The sequence below is a fragment of the Pogona vitticeps genome, chromosome 5, assembly GCF_051106095.1.
Source record: "Pogona vitticeps strain Pit_001003342236 chromosome 5, PviZW2.1, whole genome shotgun sequence".
In the NCBI taxonomy this organism is placed as follows: domain Eukaryota; kingdom Metazoa; phylum Chordata; class Lepidosauria; order Squamata; family Agamidae; genus Pogona; species Pogona vitticeps.
In genome coordinates, this window is record NC_135787.1 from 139,047,128 (window position 1) to 139,072,588 (window position 25,461).

A 25,461-nucleotide genomic window follows, 5' to 3' on the forward strand; every position below is an offset into this window, starting at 1 on the left:
ACTTACAGGTAGGTCATCATTAAAACATGTTTGTGTCCCAGAGCCCTGGGCCAGGCAGATCTTTGTAACTAAGCAATCATGCTTGCAAAAGAAAAAATGAAAAAAAATAAAAAAAGAAAATAAAAGAAAGCACTTGCAAAAAAAAGGAAAAGAAAGCATGCTTGCATTTGCAAATCAATAAACAAAGCCAAAGCAAACAAATTTACAACCTGGAGTGTATGTGAAAAATGTCTGCTGTGATACACAGAGGTGTTCAGCATATAAGGAATTCCTTATCTTAGGCTGTCTGTGTTGTATGATTTGCCACTTGCATAGTACTGGCACTTTGATAAACCATAGCAAGTATAGATATGCCTTTTGCCTGGATGGGAGACTCCTTTTATTCCCACCCCCCCACCCCCACCCCCAATATGCCACCTTGCTTTCCATGATAAAAAAGAGCCATGCAATAAACAAATGGATAAGTAAGACTGTACAGCAAAGGCAGTCTTGATATTGACAGCTGAAATAGCACCTCCTCTCCCAGCACCTTCCCTGTGCCAGAAAATCCAAGTCGTCTATATTTTTGTAGTAAATGACTGTCTGTAACTCACAGTCTGTGTGCTTGCATTTACAGGGCATACATTATAACAGACTTCATGGGCATCAGGAATGAAAATTTTATGAAGGTAGCAGCAGTGGGGACCTGGATGGGAGACTTTGTCACAGCTTGGATGGTAAGAGGTTTATTGAAAAACAGAAACACAAACACTAAAGCAAAAGCTAAACAAGGAAAATGTCATTGGTGACTGAGATCCAGAGTAACCTGAAGTCCTGGAACAGCACCGTTTAAGCCCAATACGTCTCAAGGTAACAGTGGTGTGATGGGTAACATCTGGATGCCTTCCTCTGTTTGGAAATATAAAGTTGAAATATTTGGAATAGCTAAGGTTCTGAATTATTACCTTTATATTGGTAGGAATCATTGCTAGGAATCCAGAAGCCCCATTTGTATAGCTTGTGAAGCTGAATAATGAAAAGATAGTTGTTTAAAAACAGGGACAGAGGAATATGAAAGGGAGGCAATGCAGTCTCCCCCTTGTGATTCAGTACCCCAGTTGCCTTTAGAATATGTGGATTTTGTAACCTTTCTTTTAGGAATAGAATAGGCATTAGTTTAAAGCTGTGGCCACCAGATGATAAGGGAATAATATTCCTATCAACCTTTTCCTTTAACCAGGGCCCCGTGGGAGATAGAATATGACCATATATGCTGAGGGAAGAGTTTCTCCCACCCTGCTTTAGATAATTCAACTTGGAAATGTGGCCATTGCTGAGCCGGGAGATTTCGGGAGCTGTCATTCAGATTCAGTAGACAGATAAAATGTTATCATTTTAAGTCAGTTGTTCTTTGTTTCTGTATTTACTGTTTTATCAGTTACATTTTAATAAGGCGGTCTGAGTTGTAAACAATCATCAAAAATAATGTATATAATTAAATATGGGAAATGTAGAGTGCCATGCCTTAAGGTAAAGGTAAAGATTCCCCATGGCATTTAGTCCTGTCGTGTCCGACTCTAGGGGGCGGTGCTCATCCCTGTCTCCAAGCCGTAGAGCCAGCGTTTTGTCCGTAGACAGTTTCCATGGTCACGTGGCCTGTGCGACTTAGACACGGAATGCCATTACCTTCCTACCGAGGTGGTACCTATTTATCTACTCACATTTGCATGCTTTCGAACTGCTAGGTTGGCAGGTTGGCATGCCTTTACTGGTGTCAGAAATGTGTCCCGCTTTTTTGTTTCCTCCTTTTGTTTTACTTGTACAACTTCTGAAAGAAGACCATAAATTCAGCATGAAACGCTTTGGGCAATTTTAAATTGAAATAAAGGGAAATTTATTTTCTTACATCCTTCCTTCTTCAGAATCAGATTTGTTGGATGTACCAGTGCTTCTTGTTCCTTCTTGGAGAGTAACTGGAATCATTCATAGCCATTGTTGACCAGGAACTTGTGGTCAGCATCAGGAGAACAATGTGTTCCCTACCCTATTTTAGTTGAGTGTCTGACCTGTGGGGATGTACATAGGAATGATCCTGACTTGCAAGTCATAAGCCTAAGAAATACTGGCAACAAGATAGTGTCGATACTTGAAATTATTAGCTAGCATCAATGTCAGTTCTACAAATTCTATCAGCTACTTCAGAAATGATTTGTGTGCATTTTTCAAACAGGAGCTATGCAAGAGTTAAGAGCAAGGAATTACTGTTGGAATTATTTTTTCCCCAAGTCTTGGGAAAATGAAGGCTTATATTTAAATATTTGATTATGTTCAAATTAATATTCTTATCTGGAGCAAACCTTGATTCTAGTGAAAAGAAAAATAGCACAAATGCTCTGTTTTCATTTCACTTTGTAATCTATAACTGTTTGTCAACAGCATGTCCAAAACAAATTACACTGTTTTGATTTGGTGACCATGAAAAACAAGCACACAGTAAATCACCCATTTGGACAGATTGAGAATAACAGAGCTGGTTTGTTGATGGATGTTGGTATTTCATGTCGTTTTTTCTGCAATCCATTCGTCATCTTAGTTGCCACTGAATTTCCACGAGTGTGGTCTTCTCTTCATGGATTGTGTTGTTTAGATTTTGAAAACAGAAAATGGCATGATTTAATGGTTCTTAGTAAAAAAAAATGTAGTTATATTGCAGCAAGATTTTTTTTTACATGAAGAATTAGCTGTTCATTAAAGTAGATCAAACTATGCTAGTTGTTAATTAGAAAAAGGTTGTTAAAATGTGAGTAGCAAACCATATCATATTGTCATATAGTGAGCTCAGACTAATTTAGAGCCTTACAGAAGTGGCCCAATGAATTTCTGTGCAAGTGGTCTTCCTAATTCACGTTGTTGAAGGAGGAGCTACATGCAGACAAGCCAGGAAATCAGTACAGAGATTTGTCCTGTGTTGAATGTCATGAGGCTGCAAGGATGCATGCAAAAAATATTTCTGTTCTCATGAAGCTGTTGTGGAATTTGAAGGATGATCTGACTTTTAATACATATTTCTATTAAAGGCATAGGCTACAGTAGAAATCTGTGACATCTGAATAAGCTTATGAACAAACAGTGCAGACCTAAGTCAAAGATTGCCAAGTGGCAGGGAGTTAGACATAGGCAGAAGCTGCCTATGATGGCAAAGATCTCTTTATGCCAGCAGAAATGTCTTTGGGCTGCCACAACCAGAGATCTGGCGACAGAGGGGCCTGCCAGCAGAATTGCACTTCCAGTTTCAGATCTGCTAGCAGAAGGACCAAAAAGTGGATAGAAAAGGGGAGGAGTGAAGTTACTGTATACAAAATTGAAACCTCTTCCAGCTGACTTTTACAATCACAAAGTTAGGTCAGGATGAGGACATTCCCTAGTCTGAGAGAAGTTTGGATTTAGCACTGCGGGTTAAACCCCAGAAGCCTCTGTGCTGCAAGGTCAGAAGACCTGCAGTTGTAAGATTGAATCCACACGATGGAGTGAATTCCCGTCGCTTGTCCCAGCTCCCACCAACCTAGCAGTTCGAAAAAATGCAAAATGCAAAATGCAAGTAGATGAATAGGTACCACCACACTGGGAAGGTAATGGTGTTCCGTGTCTAGTTGCGCTGGCCACATGACCACGGAAGATTGTCTTCAGACAAACACTAGCTCTATGTGTTGGAAATGGAGAGCACCGCCCCCTAAAGTCGGACACGACTGGACAAATTGTCAAGGGGAACCTCTACCTTTACCATCTGACCTGGTGTTACTTTAGCCTTAGCCATCTTGGTTAGTTAGAATTGTGCTCAGAGAGTAAATGGTTTGCCTGAACAGTTAGGGTGTATTGACCCAGTATTGTTACATGAGTTTGATATGACTGTCCTTATTAGGATTCCATCCTAAAGATTCCTAGGATTGGTAATTAGTCGAACACTCTGTTTTTAAAATCTTCCCTGATCTCTAGCCACAGAAGCCCCTAATCAAAAAGAAAAAAGGGATTTGAATTCTCTCCCTCCCCCCGAAGCCTCAAGGAGTGGCAGTTTTTTAATAAAATCCTCCCACTACCAAAATAAACCAGAAGTGGACATCCAGAGACTTTCTGTTTCAAAATTCTGGGTTTTTTTGTTTGTTTTTTTGTTTTTTTTTTTACTTTAAGAAGTAGAGCAGCCTGCAGTGAGTCCTTGGGATGAGGTTGTTTAGCGTCTGGATTCCCAGAACATGCCAAGCCATGTTCTCCTATACGTCCCTTGAACTAGAGGGGATGATTTTAAGTACCTCACCATACTAACACTACGAAATACATTATACTGCTTTGTCTTACCTTGTATTGTGGGTGGGCTAGAACTGAGTTATAAAACTGTAGAGGTGGAAGGAACCCCAAAGGTCATCAAGTCCATCAGATCACCTCTACTTTTTTACTTCCCGAAAATATTATATCATCAGGTGGGGAAATATTATTAAAATTGAATTCAGCCCCAGAGCTTCAAGGGGTGGACAGTTGCAGGAGGTGCAGAAGTGTCAATGGCATCAGAGGTGGGCCTTGCTGTCTTCGGGTTCCTGGCCTACCTTTGATGGCAGTTTCCTTGGGCACAGACCTGAATTTATTCTGGGGGCAAGCCAACCACAGGCCAGTGTAGCTTAGCTGGCATTTTGCCCATGGCCTCTCCAGACAAGGAATGGGATGGCTAAAATCCAAGACAAAGGCTGGGAAGGGGTGGGGGCTATGGGGGGAGGGATTGCATGGCCTGCAAAGATGCCACATATTGGTTTTGGTATCCACTTAGATAATTACAGTGGTGCCTCGCTTAACGGCGATAATCCGTTCCAGGAAAATCGCTGTTAAGCGAAAACATCGTAAAGCAAAAATAAATAAATAAATAAATAAATAAAAATTTAAACTCATTGAAACCCCTTCAATGTGTTCCAATGGGGTCAAAGCCATTTTCACTTCCTGTCTTGCGAGGAATCCATCCCAGAAAACAGCGGGGAGCCATTTTGTTTACCCGGTGGCCATTTTGAAACCACCGATCAGCTGTTTTAAAATCGTCGTTTTGTGAAGAATCGGTTCCCAAAGCAGGGAACCGATCATTGCAAAGCGAAAAAACCCAATTTAGACCATCGTCGTAATGCGGTTTCATCGTAATGCAGGGTAATCGTAAAGTGAGGCATGACTGTAATTGTTCAGTATGCTTGTTGCTGTGCTACTGCCATCTCTGTGCTATTGTTATGTGGTTTAAAGAGATATTTAAAGATTAACGAATCCTTAAAAATGGCTTTAAACCATATCATGATAGCACAGAGACCATACCAGCAGAGGTCTTTAAAACACAAATTCGCTCATTCTTAATTTGAGTAAACCTTGCTGAGCCTCACTGAGATACTCCACTGAAAAAGAAGTCAGCCATTATAGGATGTTGTGCTCATCCACAAAAAGATTTTTTTCATCAATATTAGTAGGAAACCTGTGAAGAAATATGTATATTGTGCTTAAAATATAATATGATTTTTTATTTTTATTATTTAAAAAAGCTTATATTTTGCAGAAAAAGTAAAGGTAATCTTTAATGCAAAATGCAGGGTTCCTACAATTTGTTATTACAAATTTGTCACAGAAAAAGTACTCAAATTGGAAAATGTTTAAAAACACTCATAATCTTGCCAAATGGTCAGTAAGCTGGCTGTTTTAATTTTCACCAGCAATAATGAAATTAGCAAACACCATTATCACTATTATCATGTCATATGTGTGACATATGTATATGTACAAGATTTATATGATCTCATTATCCTATAAAGGGACGTGGTGGTGCTGTGGGTTAAACCGCAGGAGCCTGTGCTGCAGGATCAGAAGACCAGCAGTCGTAAGATCGAATCCACGTGATGGAGTGAGCTCCCATTGCTTTCTCCCAGCTCCTCGCCAGCCTAGCAGTTCGAAAGCAAGCAAATGCGAGTAGATAAATAGGTACCACTTCGGTGGGAAGGTAAAACGGCGTTCCCTAGTCACGCTGGCCATGTGACAACAGAAACTGTCTTCGGACAAGTGCTGGCTCTACGGCTTGAAAACGGATGAGCACCGCCCCCTAGAGTCAGACATGACTGGACTGAAAATGTCAAGGGGAACCTTTACCTTTACCTTTATTATCCTACAAAGTCAAAACTTGTTTGAAGTTTTCCCCCATTTATGTACCGTAGGACTGAAAGTTTTAGACTTCAGTAGTGAAGGTAATCCCTAGGTGTTCATGGAGGCTATTCATGGAATATTCCCTCAATGGTTCTGCTTGTTACTTTTTGCAGCCTTCTTTATCTGGTCCTGGATTCCTCATTACCCTATGCCTCCCTAGCATATTCTTTTAGACATTTATAGGTGTTGTACCATAATTTCGACTGGCTTGTCAACAAATTGTGGGTGGTAACCCCCAGTAATGAAGATATATTGAAGTGGTGCTTTATATTCTGTGATGTCCTCTGATCAAGGTGAAGCTATATGGCAGTTAATTAACAACTGTTGTCATCATGATATGTTTTGCTTATGGCAGTAAATTTTGTCAAAATTAAGAAACTTTTGGAGTAAGTTAACTCTACAGATGTTGATGCTTTTATTGGGCAAATCACCATAGTCCATGACTTCACACCACAGATCATGGAATGCTTCTTTTGCAGTTCTTTTGTAGAATACATGAAATAAACAGAAATATTTATTTCATCCCAAAATATTGCTATTCAAAATACATCTGCATTCACATAAAGGGATGAAGACTTACATTATGTCTGTAGCAGCTGGTTATGGATTGGTTTGAGCTCTATTTTCCTCTTCACTTCATTCAATTTTTGTTGTTATTACAAAGAAACTGATTTCATAATCTGTAATAAAGAAGTCATGTTGTTTGTTCTGAATTCTCTGGGGGCTTTACTGAGGATTACTTGTCAATTATATATTTAAAATATTTTTATATCACCTTTTGATGGTGAAGGTAATATCAGAAAAGTACCACATAGAATATAGCTACATGAAAAAGCAGTATAAACTTCAAGAGAGAGAGAGAAGAGAAAAGAAAAGAAAGCAGAAGTAAAGCTCCCATTTATGAAAAGTTTGATTTCCATTAATAGATTGGAACATCTAGGTCTTGGAGATCCATTTAAAAACAAGGAGGAACACAGACTCGCATCCTGAGGTAAAGAATGTCATGTTCAGAAAGCAGTAACAGTTGCCACCATGTTGCTTAAAATTCCATACATGTGCAGGGTGATGGGTAGGCAAGGCCTATTGTGACTGACATTGTCACTAACTCACTGTTTTGTCAAGAAATTGGGCATGACAATTTAAGTTAGGATCAAAGTCAGTAGTTCTGATTATTTCACTTCCTCTGAGATATAATTGAATTTTCAGTGGCATCTGAAGTGGTACAGTGTAGCTAACAATCCTGCTGTACTTCAGAGGTGGAAATGAAATTAAACTGTGAAGCGTGAAATGGAAAGAATGAAATGGATAAGATATATAACTAAAGTTGCTTGGTGCAAGCAACATTGCACAGGGATGTAACGAATGACCTCATTAGAGGCAGCGAGATGCTATTCATAGAAGCAAGCACCATGAGTGTCTAGCAGCCTGCTCTTGTGGGAGATTTTTCACACACCTCTCCCTCTCTCCCTCCTCTCTTGCTTTCACAATTTCTAGAGGGATTTCTATTTAACTAACAGTTTACTACTCTAACACAGTGTTTCCCCAGCCATGTGAAATCTCACTCTAAATATTATGGGCTAAACTCAGGTGCTAATGCCAAGTAGAATAGCTTCGTTGAATGAATGAGATTTGTTAACAATGATTGTGCAAGTCTCATTCATTCAGTGGATCTACTCTAGTCGAGACTAACAACTGAAAATAGTTCTATTAAGATCTGGCCAGAAACTGGGATTCACTGATTATAAAGAATTAGTCATTCTCAGTTCCTTTTTCCAGTAGCAAAATTATGCCGACATTACATGACAATTGTATTCCACCAGCCACCCCACCCGCCTCTATTGGTGGGGAGATTGTGAGAGCAATGTCAGGAGCAGAGAAATGCAGTGGCCGTGCCTCTCACTCCCTTGCAAAACGGGAGGAGTGTTGACTTGTATAATGAACCACATAAAGGTCACTTTAATGAGAAATGTAGTATGATCCCAAGGGATTAAATCTCTGGTTTATTTTTGTTCGTTTGTATTTTTGTTTGTTCCATTAGGGAAAAAGGCTGTTAAGAATACAGTGAACAGGAGAATACCAAAGTATATCAAACCAACAACATAGTTTATATGATAACTATGAAGTTAAAAACTAGGATGGTGCTTGTTTTCTCAAACAATTGGTTTTAATCTTGTACCTCCACCATAAGAGTTCAAACAACAAATGGTTTAGACAAAGTGTAAGACCATGTTAGGAGGTAGCCACAGTCAAGGATGGAAAATAGTGCTGAGAAAAATATGCATAATTTTCTTGATGTTACTTGACTTTGTTTATAAATTTATAAAAGTGCTTCATAACCATGCAGGAAAGGCCTCTATATGTAAAATTATGATAGCTATAATAATACACCATTTCAGAATGTACCTTTTCAGAGAGAGAGAGAGTTTAAAAATGCCACCTAAAAATCATGCTTGTAATCGGTTTTAGCTTCTGCTTTTCACCAGAATTAAAGTAATATAAACATTTTCATATGGCCAACCAGGCTTGTGTGGGAGAATATAGTATTTCAGATAGCCTTGATTTAAGCTTTATAGGAATTTTATGGACTTTTACACTCTCTGTAGGGCTGGTTGGGTAGCTCAATTGTTTAGGTATCTGGTTTCAGAGTCAGATGTTGTGAGTTTGGATTCCCAGTTGTGCCTCTTGTGAATAGATCCAGCCTGTGTGTCCCTGGGCAAGTTGCACAGTCCCATGATGCTGCAAGAAGAAGGGAATGGTAAACCACTTCTGAGTATTTTCTACCTGGAAACCCCTGAAAAGGATCACCGCAAAACAGAATTGAGTTGATGGCACATGATTATTATTATTTATTTTTTTACACTCCCTATGTACCTTTGATCACAATTTAAAACAACCATTATCACAAACATATGCAAATTAAATGTTTTGACATAGTACTTGGTGTAGACAGCACAGCAACTCATCCTTCCTGGACTTGTTAAAAAAAGCTCAGCAAACCAAATGCCCACCAGGAGATAAAGGTATTTTTGAGATGGTGCAGCCTCATAGAAGAAAAGGCTTTGTGCTAACTATTGTTCCCCAGCTGGCATTTCTGGAGACTAGGAGCTTCTCTGGATAGTAACCATTTCCAGATGCTTGATTAGTGCACAAATGGGAAATATCAATACCTGTTGGCCACCTATGCCAACTTAATTGTGTGACTGAAGCACTCAGTTGTCATAGTCAAAGAACTGAGCAGGCAGCATCAGTTGAGGTCAAGATTCCAACAGATTTGGATCACAGAGGACAAGTTCTCCATAAGTGTAAATAATTCCGTGTATTGGTGTCACCCCTACATCATTCTCAATGAGATGGGTAAATTAGAATTCCTGGAAGCTACCAGAAAGCTGTGACTTACACACAAACAAAGGAAGGGGGAAAGGAGGCACAAAAAATAGCCATGTATTTTATTTATAGAAGAAGAGTTCTAGACTGGGCAATGGCTTTGCTGGATCACTGAAAAATTATAAGTAAGGTGAGCTGTCCAATTTTCCAGAAATCTTCATCAGGCAAATATGGAATAAAACTTGGGGTTTAAACAGAGACTCCAAGAATTGGACCAGATGTGATGCTATAGCTTATGCCATCAGTTTATTATTTTTTAAAGATAGTAACATTTTATAAAGACAGTGAAGCAGTGTGGTGTAGTGGATAGAATGATGAACTAGGAATCCAACCATGAGATTCAAATCCTCATTCAAGTCATGAAACTCACTGTGAATGGGAATTTGTAAAACCACTCCTTAAATATCTCACTTAGCTTAAAAGCCCTCTTAGGATCACTGTCAATTGATTCTGACTTGACAGCACATAACTAACTAATTAACAAACTAACTAATTGTAAAGCACTTAAAAATGTCAGATTATATGGATTTGATTATGTCTGTTGAGAGTCACTATCACCTGCAAGAGTTCTGATTAAACTGTAAGTTATCTCAGGATAAAATTCTTCACTTGTCTTCACTCTATGATTTCTTTATACATTTATGAATTAAATGATTTTCGATCAGTATTCCACAACCTTGTGGGTTCCAGATGATTCAGCAATTCCCAATATGCCAACTCCCCATATGGTAAAGGCATTATTTGGAGGGCACCAGGTTGTTCTGAAATATTTTTTTTTTATTTGTGGATGGGATCATATACTAGGTTGTAGCCAGACCTAGCTAGGCAGCAACAGCAGCAGCAGCACTATTATATGAATATATGGCCAAAATCTTTGCAGCTCATGCTGAAATTAGAGGTGAGTCCTCCAGGTCTCAATAAGTTGGTGGCTGATGCTATAAACCTTACCAAAACGAGGTGACAGTCCACTTCTCTGTCATCTTAGCCTAAGTGCTTATCTAAGACAGATATGCTGTCATACCAAGATAGTTATCTCTTGTGAAAGAGCTTCACACTGAGATTGCCAAATGAAGCAGTCCTCCTAGGACACCCCGTTGTTGTCATGAATTACCAACAGCTCTCCAGAGTTTGAAGCAGGAATCTATCTTGTTCCCACCTGGGCTGACCATGTGATTGAACCTAAGATTTCCTGCAGGCAAAGCATGGGCTGTTACTCGCGTCCACAGCCCTTCCCTCTGACTGAGCTATATACAGTCCCCACTGTAGCAGAGACAGAGGTGCAAATGAATTGTTATCTCCTACCCTCTTTTCTTATTTCTTTCACACATATGGCAACCCAAACATCTCCCACCATAATTAAAATAGCTGAAATTCTCATTGTGGAGACTGCTTGGACATCCACTGCAGGAAGAAAACACTGTGCATCAGAAATGAAGCATAGTGGAAAAGAAACATGAGTCACTTGTTCTCTGTGCTACATTTTCCATAATATTTCAGTCCTTTTTCTTCCTCTAAGCAGCTTTGAGTCATGCTTTCAGTGTCTCTGTTTCATCTTAGATTGATTAAGGGCTCCTTGTGTTCTGAAGCTACAAACATTTCTGCTAGAAATAGGCTAAAAATGAAAAAAAAATTAAATGGATAGCTACACAAAACATTAAACACTCGGTGTCAAGAGCACTGCCAGGAATATATGATAATTATAAAAACATAACACCCTGTGCTCGCATGTTATATGTTGCTTGTAAAACGGGAGGATGTGTGGGTGTCCAGTGTTAATCAGAGGTGACATGTGAAATAGTTTTCAGCTTGGGAGGTTTTGAGAACAGATGGCTAATTTGTTCTTTGCAGTTTCCCATAGAAAATCTGTGGTCATTTTCAAAAGTGTTGCTTAAATCAGCGTGTTCATTTTCTAAATCTGTGAGTCAAATGAAAAGCCTGCATTGACTAGATTGACCATTCAATTTACAAATGGCTTTCTTCTGCTTCCTGCTTCTCTTTAATGGCCTTCACAAGAAATGCATTTTAGGCTAATAACGAGTCTCAGTGCCACTTACTAAAATGTGATACAAAAAGGAACCATTTTAGAACTGATCCCCCCCCCCGCCTTTCCCCATAAAGATTATTTGGTGGAGATACAATTCTTTAACTCTGCAGCTCTTGTAAGAACTGGAAATGGTGCATTGAAAACTTCTGCAGCACAAGTAATAACAGATGGTATAATGAGGGGCCCTGATCCCAACACCGTAGTGGTAAGGCTGATATTATCATAAAAGAAGGATTTAATTGACCATGTGAATTAAGCCAAAGGTTTTGTTTCAAAGCTGAGGTGCAATAAGGATGTTTCATGGAGAGACTCCTTTTTTCCCCCTTTTCTTTTCTCTCGCCACCCCCACCCCCCGCCGATCCATCTGTAGCTTGTTGGATAGCTTTTACTTTCCGATTTTTCAGTGCTGTATGAATGGATTGGGGAACTATTTAGTACAACTTGCTTAAAGCTTGGAGTAACACTTCTGGATCCGGCAAGACAACTCCAGAGTTGCAGTCCCTGAGGCACATAGAAACCAAGGATATGGGATGATTGTATGATTACAAAGATAGCTGAATTTATCTATTCTGCATAGCTACAGCATTATTATACTGCTTGTCACTGCCATGGCTTCATCTTGTGGGATCCGGGGGTCTGTAGCTTGATCAGGCACTTCGAATTATGTGCTAGAGAGATTAACAGTAGAGAATTCTAAGCACCTCACCAAAGTTCAGATGTCAGGATTTTGTAAGACGAGGCACGATAATCTAAGTGGTATCAAACTTCTACAACTGCGTGGTGTAGGTGCAATTGCAGGATCATAGACATGCAGTCACAGAGCTGGAAGGGAACTCAGAGGCAAGCCATTCGGTACTGCAGGCAGCTCACCACAGTGGCCCCCAAAAGATAGCCTTCCAGCCTCTGCTTGAAAACTCTGGTTGTAGGAGAACCTGCCATCTTATGAGGCAGTCTGCTGTTGCATGGCTTGGGGTGTTAGGGTTGTTTTCAAAGTCTTCTTACTTGAAACTGTTAATGTGACTCCAGTGCTCCGAAAAGACAAAGGACAGGTTATGTTCCGTCATCAGGGAGGCAGCCTTTCAGATGCTTCAGAGTAGCAATCTTATAATTTCTTAATTGTTTCTGCTCCCAGCTAAACATGTTAAACCCTCCATTGTATTGTCCTCTGCACATGTTCCAGTTTGTCAATATCTCTCATAAACTAGCGGTGAGTGGTGAGTGCAAAAGTACTTTTAAAACTCTCCCCATTTATGGGAAGAGAAAATGGGGAGAGATTATTTCACTAAATTCTCTGAGGGGGGGGGAACACTAACAATTTATTGAGGGTGGGATCTCAGTTAACAGGAGCAGGAGCAGAGTTTATTGCCTTTTCCTCTGCCTTTCACCTTATAGTCTGCATATCAAGGGCACAGGTGGTCTTGTCCACCATTTTGTGGTTTCCCTCACCCCATCCATTGTGCGTAGCATATACAGTATTTTGAACATAGTGTTGAGGGTTTGGAAGAGTGGTTGCTACAAAAAAAAGGAGACAAAATTCAGAGAAAATTCTATAACCTGCCCATTAGGGTAGCTGAGGATTTTAAAAAGAGGAAAGCATGGGGGGTTTTGGGAAAAAAATCTTCTAAAAAAGTTTGACCCAGATACTGTACTTTTCTTTAGAGCTTGATTTGATGCATTAACATTAAAACGGTTAATTTTGTACTAAAATCCTGAAAGCAGTGTTGAAATGTTTAAATATTGCTTTTAGACGATTATTCTTCAGATGCACATTGACTTGTCCTCTAATTTAATACAAATCTAGGGATGTTACGTGTTTGTACATTGAATTAGCAAGTCATTTTCAAGTACTGCATGTCTGGATGGAAAAATACTGGAAGAAGAAATATTATACTTTAAAACAATTTCCACATTTGCCTGTTCACAGATCTTGAACTTGCATTGATATAAGTCAGCCTACACAAACATTTGATACACACAGGCTGAAATTCTATTGCTCAGCTCTGCGTGACATCAGCAACAATGCTGATAATTAAAAGTTTCTTTGGGGAATTCAGGGGTGCACACAACTCTGTTGCATGGTGTATGAGTTGTATGCACTCCAGTGTCATCTTTGATCAGTAGTGATTTGTCCTTAACTGCAGCAATTTGCAACTGCTGCCTCTGTCATCTCTGTTTTGCATCTGGAGATATGCAACAGTATTTCAAGTATTTCCGCCATATAATAACAATAGACTTATGCAAGCATTTTAAAAAGGTTAAAAAAGCAAAGTAAAGTGTGTTGCTTATATACTGCCCCATAGCGCTTCAAGCACTCTCTGGGCAGTTTACAAGTTAATTACACATTCCCCCCCCCCCAGCGAGCTGGGTACTCATTTTAGCGACCTCGAAAAGATAGAAGGCTGAGTCAACCTTGAGCTGGCTACCTGGGATTGAACCCCAGGTTGTGAGCACAGTTTTGGCTGCAGTACAGCAGTTTAACCACTGCACCATGACACGTGGTTAAAGTGTAAGCAGCGAGAGAGTTCTAGCTGGTCTCTGTCTATCATTCTCTCCAAATGAAAGACATTATCTGAAGAGGAAAAGCTTCTCATAAACCAAAAGTCTCTCCTTATGACTAGGGAACCAGAAAAAGCAGCATAGCAGATCAACTTCTATTCAGGTGTTGTTCTTCCAGTGGAGACATTGACAGGGAGGTGGTGGTGTTAGAACTGTTTCCCAATTCACACTTCCAAATTAAACTTTTTTGAGTGCCTCAAAAGGGCTAATGTGGGACATGCTCATGTAGATTCATAGGTATGTAAATATTCTCCCTCTTTTAATGAACTAATAACTTAGGGAGCAAAGAGCCAGGTAAAGTATGCTTTTCAGCGGAAAACTGGTAAGCCCAATCATTCCTCCTTCCAGTTCAGATAAATGCACACTTTTTAAAACATAGTTTAGCCCTGCCTCGGATGTACCAAGGAACCCCCTTAAATGTGGGTGGTAGATGCACTATTTTCATCTGCACAACAAATGTACCAGGAAATAAAATCTCCACACATTACCTGAAGTGAATGAAATACATGTTGGCAAGTAGAAATATATTTGTATTGAATCCCATTTGAATACTGCATTTGATAAAATGGTCTATGTAGAGGGCCATCTAATCTTGCCTTTTCCTAGCTTTTTTTATTGTTTTACATGACTTAGAATGGGAATCTCAAACACTTAAACAGATAGAAAGACTGCAGAGTTCCCATGCCATGTTTCCAGGTACCTTTTGAGATCCACTATTAAAAAGCCACCTGTATACTTTCTTTAAAGCAATCCACCTCTGCAAATCCTAAAGTGTTCTGCTACCGGCCTACACTTGTAGAAATAAAAATAGGTTTACATTTCATCCAGGAAGATAAAGAACTGGACTGCACAAGGTTCTGAAATAGACACAGCCTATATTTCAACATTCAAATGGAGAACTTTGATTGATGCAACTGCGGGCACACCATGGGCTTGGAAGTCAATGGGTGTACTGTATTCACCAAATATCAGATCATAGATGGAACACATTACAAGTAACACGGCTGTTTTATAATACTTTACTTTTGGGGATAGGGAGAACATAATGTTATTTTTTAAAATAAAAACATGAGGAATGGTAACATTGTTTCCATGCCAGCTTCAAGGTGATGACTGAAGATGTCCTGCACCACATGGACATAACGAGAGTCCAGCCCCTTGGGGCCAGACTGTTGTTCATCTTCTGTTGTTGCTACGGGCTACGGGCTCCCTTCCTATTGCTCCAGAGCTCGTGGTCTGCAAGTCACTTTTCAGTCTTGCAACAACGCTCTTACTCCCACCTCCTGCCAGGAGTGGTTCACAGACTGTGAGCTCTGGAGCGATAGGAAGGGAGTGCCGAGCTGCCCATGGCAACAGTGGAAGGTGAGTGAACAGTCCAGCCCCAGGGAGCTGGACCCTCATTATAGCCACCAGTGTGACGACATTAACATACATCTCTAGTGACGACATTAACATACAAGGCACTAAATGGTTTAGAACCTCAATACCTGGCAGAACACCTTCTTCCATGGGTTCTGCCCAACCTACTTGTACATCCCAGGCAGGGTGGTTGAGAACATTGACCCCAAGAGAAGTAAAAGACCAGAAATCAGGCCTTCTTAGCAGTTGCACCATGCTTGTGGAACCAACTCCTACCCAATAATCACCTGGCCCTTTCACTAGCTATCTTCAAGAGATTTTGGAAGACTTGCCTATTCAGACAAGCTTTTCAGGATATTCCATCTACAGGAAGCAGAGTGCTTACTAACAACACTTACGCTAGTGATCCCACCATCTTGACTGGTTTTATTAAATGTAACTGTTATTTTGTCGCATTTTTAAGTTTAAAATGTTTTTAAGTTGTAATGTTTATTTCAATTTTGTTTTTTGATATTATTTTGATGTGTATTTTATATTAATTTAATGTTGTTGACTATTGTTTTTATGGGCGTTGTGAACCACACAGAGTGTCCTTGGTAGCCAAATGGGTGGTATACAAATCAAATCAAATCAATCAATCAATCAATAATACATATTACTTCTAATGTAGCAAGAAACATTTACTTTTACTCCTGAAATGTTGCTTCTGACACTTTGATGGTGTAAAGTAGATACTGTAAAGTAAATTTATTTTAGATTTTATTATGATGTCCATGATTGTTTTACAGATTTTCAAATTTATGTCCTGTCATACAAAATATAACCACAAAAAATGTATTTAGATTGTTGATATACTGGGCAAAGATTGGTTTTCTCTTTATATTCAGTTCAACACATCATTGCATAGTTTATGATTGTAACATTTTTTTTGCACATACTTGATTCTGTTGAGCTTTTATGCCCTAATATGCTCTTTGTCTGTTTCTTTACTGTGTGGATAAATGTACCAGAGACACAAGCATCATCTTTGTTCCACTGGTGCATTAGTTTTGTCATTTAAAGACCGGTGGCTCTGGAGGCACATCTGAATTCTGAAAGGCCCTTGGTGCCTCTGAGTGTCGCTATTTCCTCAGCCCTTTTGGAGATGTGTTGCAGTCCAGGCAGCCCAGTGAGGTCCACGTGTGTCGGGGCTGTCAATAAAATTTAAATGGTGCACTAAATTGTATTGAGCTTTCCCTCAGAGCTGCCCAAAGGTACATAGAGGAGACTCAGAGAGGCTGAAAGATTGACAGGAAGCACAGCAGGGACATGACCACACTTGCTGCCTAGTCAGTCACAAAGACTATAATTTCATCAGGCTATTAGAGCAAATTACAAAGCTCACAGTGGGCCAAAATGGGTGGTTTCTGTAAGTCCATTAGCTCTGACTGAAATACACCAAGGGGGAGGAACCACCAGCCGATAACATGCTCTTCTACATGCTAAATACACCTCTAGGCCTGGCATATATATGTATCCCAGTCAGTCAAACCCAGCTATTTAAAAAGGAAACACCAGCAATTATTATAATTATAGGCATAATTGTAAGAGCCATGCAAAGTCTTTCCTCTCCCAGTTTTGAGATGATTTCCCCATAGATACAACTGTCCCCCATGCCCCAAATTGCACACTTCTCTGTCCATTTTGAATCTCTCCAGCAGTGCTGTACTCAAGATATATAATGGTACAGTGCTCTGTCTCTGCAAGAGGTAGTGGATGAGCAGCCAATAATAAGAGTCAGGGAATTGTCACACAGCAGTTGAAGGCCAGAAGACAAAAGACTCTGGATGCTCCGATGCAGAACCTTCCTCCTCCATTGGACCTCAAGACAAAATGCAGACTGGATGACCTGAAGATAAAGTTTCACCCGATTCCCACTCCTCACATGTGCTTTCGTAGCACCTTGCTTGGAATAGAGATCTGAAGATCTTGAACTGTTGCTCACGTTTTGGTTGGCCTAATGACGTTATTACCAGAATTAATTCTGCTGAGAGAAACAGTTGCCAGAGGTGGCTGAGTGCTCTAGCTGACAAGCTCCAGCTTTCCCCTCATGCCTGCGCCAGGATGGCCATCGGTGCGCCAATGGTCAGCATTCCAGAACTTCACAGAAGGGAAATACAGTGCAAGACCACTGCCATTGTGCTGTAGGTCAAGGAGGGCAGAGCAGAGCAAGGAACTTAAGGTGGAACTTGAGCTGCGGTGTTCAGCAACAGCAGGGACAAGAATGACTACCTCTCCCCACAGGGAGAGAAGGCAGTGGCACCTCTTACATAACATATACTACTGACCAGAGGCCAGCTGTGTACAGAGCTGACTATTTCTTACATTAGTGCCTGGCTCATAAAAAAATATCTGGCCCTCTTCAGAGTGTGACAGGAGGCATTATTGCAACCACTGCTGCCTCTTCCCCCCTTTTCTTTTTCTGAGGGGTAGGGCTGTCGTCATACCTAGCACAGCTGCTGTTCTTCCTCGTCTGTGCAAATGGGTTCTTGGTGTTCTCACTGTTGCTGCTACTGCTGGGGCAGAGGGAGCATCATAATCTCTATCTGGTGTCTCTCATATTTGGAGGGTAATGGCAGCAATGGAAGCTATTTTGCCTTTTATCTCCTTCAGTTCCTGCCCTGGGGTATGGATGGGGGGGGCTTCTGGTGGTGGTGGAATTCCTTTCTCTTTAGGAGAGAAGGGGATGATTGTGTTGGAACATACACAAGTTAGTGTGTTCGTGCACTTGCACACACACTGGCTAAAATCCTGTTGCATAGATAGATAGATAAATAGATAGATAGATAGATAGATAGATAGACAGACAGACAGACAGACAGACAGACAGACAGACAGACAGACAGACTCAGTATATAGATATATTCAGTATATAGAAGGTATATATATCTTCCAACAGCATACACACACACATGCTGCTGCTGAAAAACCACATGCTCTCTTCCTTAATTTTAAGTGTGTATCTCTTCTCCCTGTATCCATTGGATCCATGTGGTAGATTGTAGAGCTCTGTCAAAGAGCGAAACAGATCTTGTAAGTCTGATGGTTGCCCGCTTATGATAGCAGAGAAGAAAGCCAATTTGTGTAAAGATAAGAAGGAAGAAATAGAAAACTCGCTAACAGCTTGGATGTAGGAGGAGAAGAAAAGTGAAGAATTCAGACATGACTCTCCACTCTCCAGTTATTAATCTGAAAGGTGCTGAAAGCTGTACCCTATCCCTGACAGTGACCAAAGCATGACAGGATGACAAAATGAGAGAAACTGGAGAAATTGTGTCCCTTTTGAGATCTTGACTGGCTGTCCAGCATGAAATGAGACACAGAAACAGGGTGAGGAGACAGATGTTGTGGAATAAGGATGTGACAAATGTCATCCTCAGCAAATTAAATGAATAAATAAATAAATATAATTCACAGCACAGCAAGACATGCTGATGAAGAAATCCTCAACCATTGGAAGATGTTTTGCTGTAGTGGCAGCATTTGTTAACATATTTTTAATGCCAGGGTTACACAAAACCTTGTATTTTGCACAAAAAGGTTTGCATTTTGTATTGAAAGGTTTTTTTATACAAAGTGCTTGTGGAAAATACAAGGAGGGTTGGAAGAAACAACTTTGCAGGGTTTTTTTTTTCCACAAGAAGATTTTTAGAAGTACAAAACCCCTGGTAATTTTGTAGTAAAGTAGGATGATAGTGTTTGAGTTCTTCTTCTCTCTTTTGCGGACAAAATAAGTGAAAATGTGCACCTCTTGCTTGGACTCGGGATAACATGGGTGTTGATATACTTCATTTTCCTCTCTTCTGTGTCAATGTCCATGTATTGCTTCATGAGAAATGCTGATATGGTGATGATAGAGAGGGTAATGAATCATTCATGTGAATCTGCCCTGAAATAAAAAGCGCCTTTCCTCCACCAACCCAAAGCAGCAAGAATTTCTGTTTGTACCTAAGCCGCTTCACTATTGATCTGATACCAACATCTTTTCATCCATTCTGCCGAAGGAAAGCAGCAAAGCATGTCTTTATTACATATTTAAAAGAGTCAGATCATTCAGCTTCTTCCAATTATGGCAACTATTTGAAAGACTGGTCATTGATGGGTGGAAATTTCTTAATTTTTCTGTTTTCATTCCTCCCCTTTTCCATTAAACAGCCTGAGCAGAATTTGTATAGTTGAATTATGTATTTTTATTTATTGATGTTGGACACCTATTAGAAATTTTGAACATGAGAGGATGCCTTCATTTTGAAAGCCTTCTTAGTTCTATTCTAAAATGCTGTACCACTGCCTACAAAAGTGTCCCAGGCTTTTTAATTTTTGATGGTATAAAGAATGATGTGAAAAGTATTCAGACTGTGACCTCTTCCATCTATTCCAGCCTCATAAATGTTTATGACAGCCTCATCTCTTCCCCCGTCTATTAGTATTTTCCCTCTGAAGTTGCTTACAGATGTGTATGATATTCTAAAATAGACCTTCACCTCCTCTAGCTGCTCCTCAATTAATCTCCTCAAGAAGTGTTGACTAGAATAGCAAGTATGAGGTCACTGAATAAATCAAGGAAGGGGTTTGTGTTTTCTTGTTTCTTTTTGGCTGAGGAGAGGGTAAAGAAGAGTTCAAAACTCTTAAGCAAGCAAATGTATTCTGTATATATCCACATTCTGCTCTTTTAAGAAATCAAGCTCAAGGTATCCTTCAGGTTCTTAAACATCACAGATTAAATATGTTTATGGACATGAAAGAGCAAAGACATGGAATCCACTTTCCAAAGGAACAAACTGGTGTGTGTGTGTGTGTGTGTGTGTGTGTGTGTGTGTGTGTGTGTGTGTGTGTGTGTGTGTGTGTGTGTGTGTGTGTGTGTGTGTGTGTGTGTGTGTGTGTGTGTGCGCGCGCGCACACACACACACGGTTCTACTATTATTAAAGCTTATCATTAGTGCCTCCATCAGCATAGCCCAGCTGATACTGCCTTGCTATGCAAGTGTAACTATTCAATAAGCTGTGCAACTTCAAATCATATGTGCTGTAGAGAATTCTCTGTTGAAAATCTGCAGCCTTCCTCTCAGAACTGTTCTGTCAAGGGTTTCATGTATTGGGGCAGGAAAATCTATAGTTCAGAGATGGAAGACAGGGATAGGCATGACTAAGCCAAGGCACAGTAGATGTTTTACACTGAGATGCATCTTGGCCACAGATACAGTGGGGTCTTCACTTGAGAACTTAATCCGTATTGGAAGGCGGTTCTCAAGTCAAAAAGTTCTCAAGTCAAATCTGCATTTCCCATAGGAATGCATTGAAAACCATTTAATCCGTATCTGCTCTTTTCCGCCCATAGAAACTAATAGGAAGCTGCTGTTCCGCCTTCAACCACTAGAGGGGGATATTTTGTTTCTTTTTTTCTTAGGTCAAGAAAGGTTCAGGGAAGGCAAGGAAAATACAGTCCAGGCAGGACAGTACCAGGCAGTCCGAAGACTGTCTCCCAATCCACTCTCTAAACACTGGGAGGAGTGAGGAAGCAGACAGGCACCCTTTTCACTGGCCAACAGTTAACTGAAAGTTCACTTTTTGCACTTTCCCACTTTCCACGTGGGTTTTTTTCAGTTCTTAACTCAAATCTAAGTACTTAAGTCAAGTCAATATTTTCCTATGAGAGCGGTTCTTAAGTCAAAATGTTCTTAACTCAAGCCGTTCTTAAGTCAAGACCCCACTGTAAATAAAATGGTAGGTAACATGGGAGCCAGTGGTAGGTGAACCCAGGTCCAAGTAATTCTGGATTTGTCTTCTCTCAGCACAGTAATGACAAATAAGCACAGGACTAGCATTTGTTAATGGTACTGAACAGTAGTTTTAGGTTAGTTCAGCATGCACCTTAGGACAGTATCCTAACATACCCATTTCAAAGAAAGGTCAAATGGGGAGGGGTGTGTATGTGTGTGTGTGTGCACATGGCCTTGAAAGAGGCGGTAATTCAACCACTCCTTAAAATGCCTAACCTGGACACAAGGCTGGTGGTTAAATACGGACCAGTGGCGGACCTTCCTTATTTGGGCAAAGTGTTGGAGCGGGTTGTGGCCGGGCAACTCCAGGCGCTGATGGATGAAACGGATTTTCTGGATCCATTTCAATCGGGTTTCAGGCCAGGTTTTGGTACGGAGACTGCTTTGGTCGCCCTGTACGATGAACTTTGCCGGGAGAGAGACAGGGGGAGTGTGATCATGTTGATACTCCTGGACTTCTCAGCGGCTTTCGACACCATCGACCATGGTGTCCTTCTGGATAGGCTGGCTGGGTTGGGAGTTGGGGGCACTGTTTTACGGTGGTTCCGCTCCTTCTTTGCCGACCATGTCCAGAGGGTGGTGCTGGGGGACAGTTGCTCTGCCCCATGGCATTTATGTCACGGGGTTCCTCAGGGCTCGATATTGTCCCCCATGCTGTTTAACATCTACATGAAACCGCTGGGAGAGGCCATCAGGAGGTTTAGGCTGAGGAGTCAGCAATATACTGACGACACTCGGCTCTACCTCTTGTTTTCCACCAATCCAGGTAAGGCGGTTTCTGTGCTGAACTCGTGTCTGGACCTGATAATGTATTGGATGAGGGTTAATAAATTGAAACTCAATCCAGACAAGACGGAAGTGCTGTTAGTGGGTGCTTCGCCGAACAGGTTGGAGGGCCATTTCCCTGCCCTGAATGGGGTTACACTCCTCCTAAGGGAGAGGGTCCGCAGCCTGGGAGTGCTCCTGGACCCCAGTCTAACTTTGGAAGCCCAGGTGGACTCGGTGGCCAGGGGCCCCTTCCTTCAGCTGCGGAAACTGCCTGAACTGTAATCTTAAAATAGCAATCACTGCTTCCTGCACTTTTCTTGATTTCTAAGAAAGATGCACCAATCCTTTTTGCCAAGAACTTTTAGACTTTACACCCAAGAGTAATTTCCATGGCAAAATCCATCATGCCATGAACTTTTGGACTTTAAGTCTTCACACTGGTATGGCCCGAGGTACTGGTGTTTTGATCCATGGAAGCTTCTGTATTATATGATGATTTTAAAGTGGGTCTATAATGGTATCACCTATTGCATTTGTATTTTTCTTCCCTCTTCTGTTTTGATTTGCAAACTTGGACACTGGGAGTGCTGACCTTTAATGTGGACAGATGGCCATCCTCTGGCTTCCACATGGCCTAGTCTCAGCTGATTAAGAATCAAGTAGGAGAGTCCAATGGGAAGCCTGCTTTTGCATAACTCTGACCAACTGGAATCATGGTAGTAGACTGGTTCTTATAGCCAAGAATGAGGGATTGAAGCACAAAGTCATTAAGGAAGCTCCTGGTGTATTTGAAAGGGTTCACACATTTGCTGTTTTAGGCCACAGAAAGCCTTTTTTTTTTTTTTTAAGATGCTGCATGTGGCCAGATAGTCCTTTCCAAGTTTTCTGTGGAAGTGATTTGCCATTTGGGGGTCAGTTTTGGAACATTGAGGAGTTCGGAGTGGATGGTGACCATTCTTGACATAGAAGAGAACACAAATTTATTTATTTATTTATTTATTTATTTATTTATTTATTTATTTATTTATTTATTTATTTATTTATTTATTTATTTATTTATGTTATTTTATTTAATTTATATGCCGCCCACACTACCGAAAGGTCTCTGGGCGGCTTACAGCATTTAAAATACAATAAAGATATGTAACAATTAAAATACAATTAATATATATATAAAATTGCCATCAGACCCACAGCTAATATTATTTCAGTTAAAAGCCTTCTGGAACAGGAAGGTTTTGACCTGGCGCCGAAATGTCATCAGTGTCGGCGCCAGACGAATCTCAGTCGGGAGGGCATTCCATAGTCTGGGGGCAGCTGCCGAAAAGTCCCCATCCATTAATACCTGACCAAAGCACGGTGCGCTGGACACATCCTCTGATTCTGCAGTAACTGTGGAGTCCAACCCACTGCGAATCTGAACGATTTTTTCCTCAAAATGGATGGCAAACTCATCACAGCGAGCTGATGAGCAGTCCAGGACCTCCACCGGATTTCCCGGTTGAAGAAGAACCTGGACCACCCGAAACAGCTCGGCTGGGCGACATTCTGAGGAAGCAATACGGCTGGAGAAATATTGCCGTTTCACCAGCCGTATTGCCACGAAATAGGCCCGATAATGGGCTCTAAGTCGTGTTCGGTTGGACTCCCAGCGGGATTTCCTCCACCTGCGCTCCAGCCATCTCCCCTCTCGCTTCATCGCCTGCAGTTCAGAAGTATACCAAGGGGCTGTCTGGGCTCGGCGAGCAGGGAGAGGGCACTTAGGTGCAATCGTGTCAACAGCCCGGGTCATCTCCTTATTCCATAGGGTGACCTGAGCTTCGACAGGAGCGCCGACCATATCAGACGGATAATCCCCCAGAGCATTCAGGAATCCATCTGGATCCATTAGTCTCCGAGGGCGGATCATCTTACTAGATCCCCCACCCTTGCAGAGGGAAGCAGCAGCTAATAGACTAAACTTGACCAGGAAGTGGTCTGACCATGACAATGGGGTCACAACCAACCCCTCCACATCCAAACCACCATCTTCCAGTCCCGTTGAGAAAACCAGGTCCAAGGTATGGCCCTTCTCATGCGTTGGGCTGATGACACATTGAGACAGCCCCATGGTTGTCATGGTGGCCATGAAGTTCTGAGCCGCCCCAGTCAAGGGAGCCTTGGCATGAATGTTGAGGTCCCCCAGCACCAACAGCCTGGGAGTCCTCAACACCAGGTCCGAGACTACCTCCGTCAGCTCAGGCAGGGAGACTGTTGGTACGCAGCAGGGTGGGCGGTGTGACAAACCCAGACCTACTGGGATATGCCACAGTTTCACTAAGCTGCCACCAACCATTCCCTATAAGAAGTCACACAGACCAGGGATGGATTTTTAACAAATAAAAGAACAAGGTTTATTAAATAACACACAGGGAAAAATAAAAGGATCAAGTGAATAAGATACAGCAACGTGGCTTAGTCTCAGTCATACATACACACAGTTTGGTTCACACAGAACACTTAACTTGAAGCACAGACCCTGAACCTATCAGTTCTGGCTAACCATACAGACACCTGAACCTATCAGGTTGGTACTGACTGACACACAGTAGTACCCTGTCTGACACACAGACTCCCACTCAAGCTTCTTCTCTCAGCTCTTCTCCAGCTTCTCCCTTGCTTCTTCACACAAACTCCACATATATATACAGTACAGCCCCTCCTCCTGATGTCCCGCCTTCCACTCCCCATAGGATGGAACTTTCCCTCCAAACCCATGACAGACAGGTAACATCAGTGCTGTATGTAACAGGCGGTACACCAACAAAATCCCTAACCTGTCTCGCAAGCCCAACACACAATACAGGCCCTCGAGACCTCCTCTCAAAGGACTAGGAAGCCTGGTCAAGGAGATAGAACTCCTATAGACTATAGCAACTCCCCCTCCCCAACCCTCCGAGCGACCTTGGTGCTGGACTGAGTACCCAGGTGGACACAGCTGGGAGAGGGGAACACCACCCTCCTCTCCCACCCAGGTCTCAGTAATGCACACCAGGTCAGCCCCCTCATCCAGAATTACAACATGGATGAGGGCAGTTTTATTTTGTACTGACCTGGCGTTCATCAACAGCACCGTATGGCCCGAGGGTTTGCTGATATGGTCGCCTGATACCATCTGGTTGGAGGTAGGACTAGAAGAGGGGATAGATGTAAGATATCTAACCTCTCTTCTCCTACGCGGGCATGTTCTACCCCCACCGCCATTCCTTCCCCTACCCAGCACCACCTCAATGGCTGCCCCCTCCAACGCCCTCCCCCCTTCCTGTTCCATTAGATCCGCTGTGGGTCTCTTCTTAATTGATG

At 41.5% G+C, this 25,461-nt stretch overlaps 1 protein-coding gene across 5 annotated transcripts in view; it reads left to right on the top strand.

Moving 5' to 3' along the window:
• The window catches only part of TMEM117 (transmembrane protein 117), a 277,135-nt gene that overhangs the window by 121,382 nt on the left and 130,292 nt on the right, over positions 1 to 25,461 (top strand). For all 5 annotated transcript variants that reach the window (XR_013537034.1, XM_078376879.1, XM_020795539.3 and 2 more), the window contains one exon: positions 617 to 716. Coding sequence is in view for 4 of the 5 variants with exons in the window: in XM_078376879.1 (XP_078233005.1) it covers positions 617 to 716 (100 nt within the window). In the remaining variant the exon portion in view is untranslated. The remainder of the gene's footprint in view (positions 1 to 616; positions 717 to 25,461) is intronic.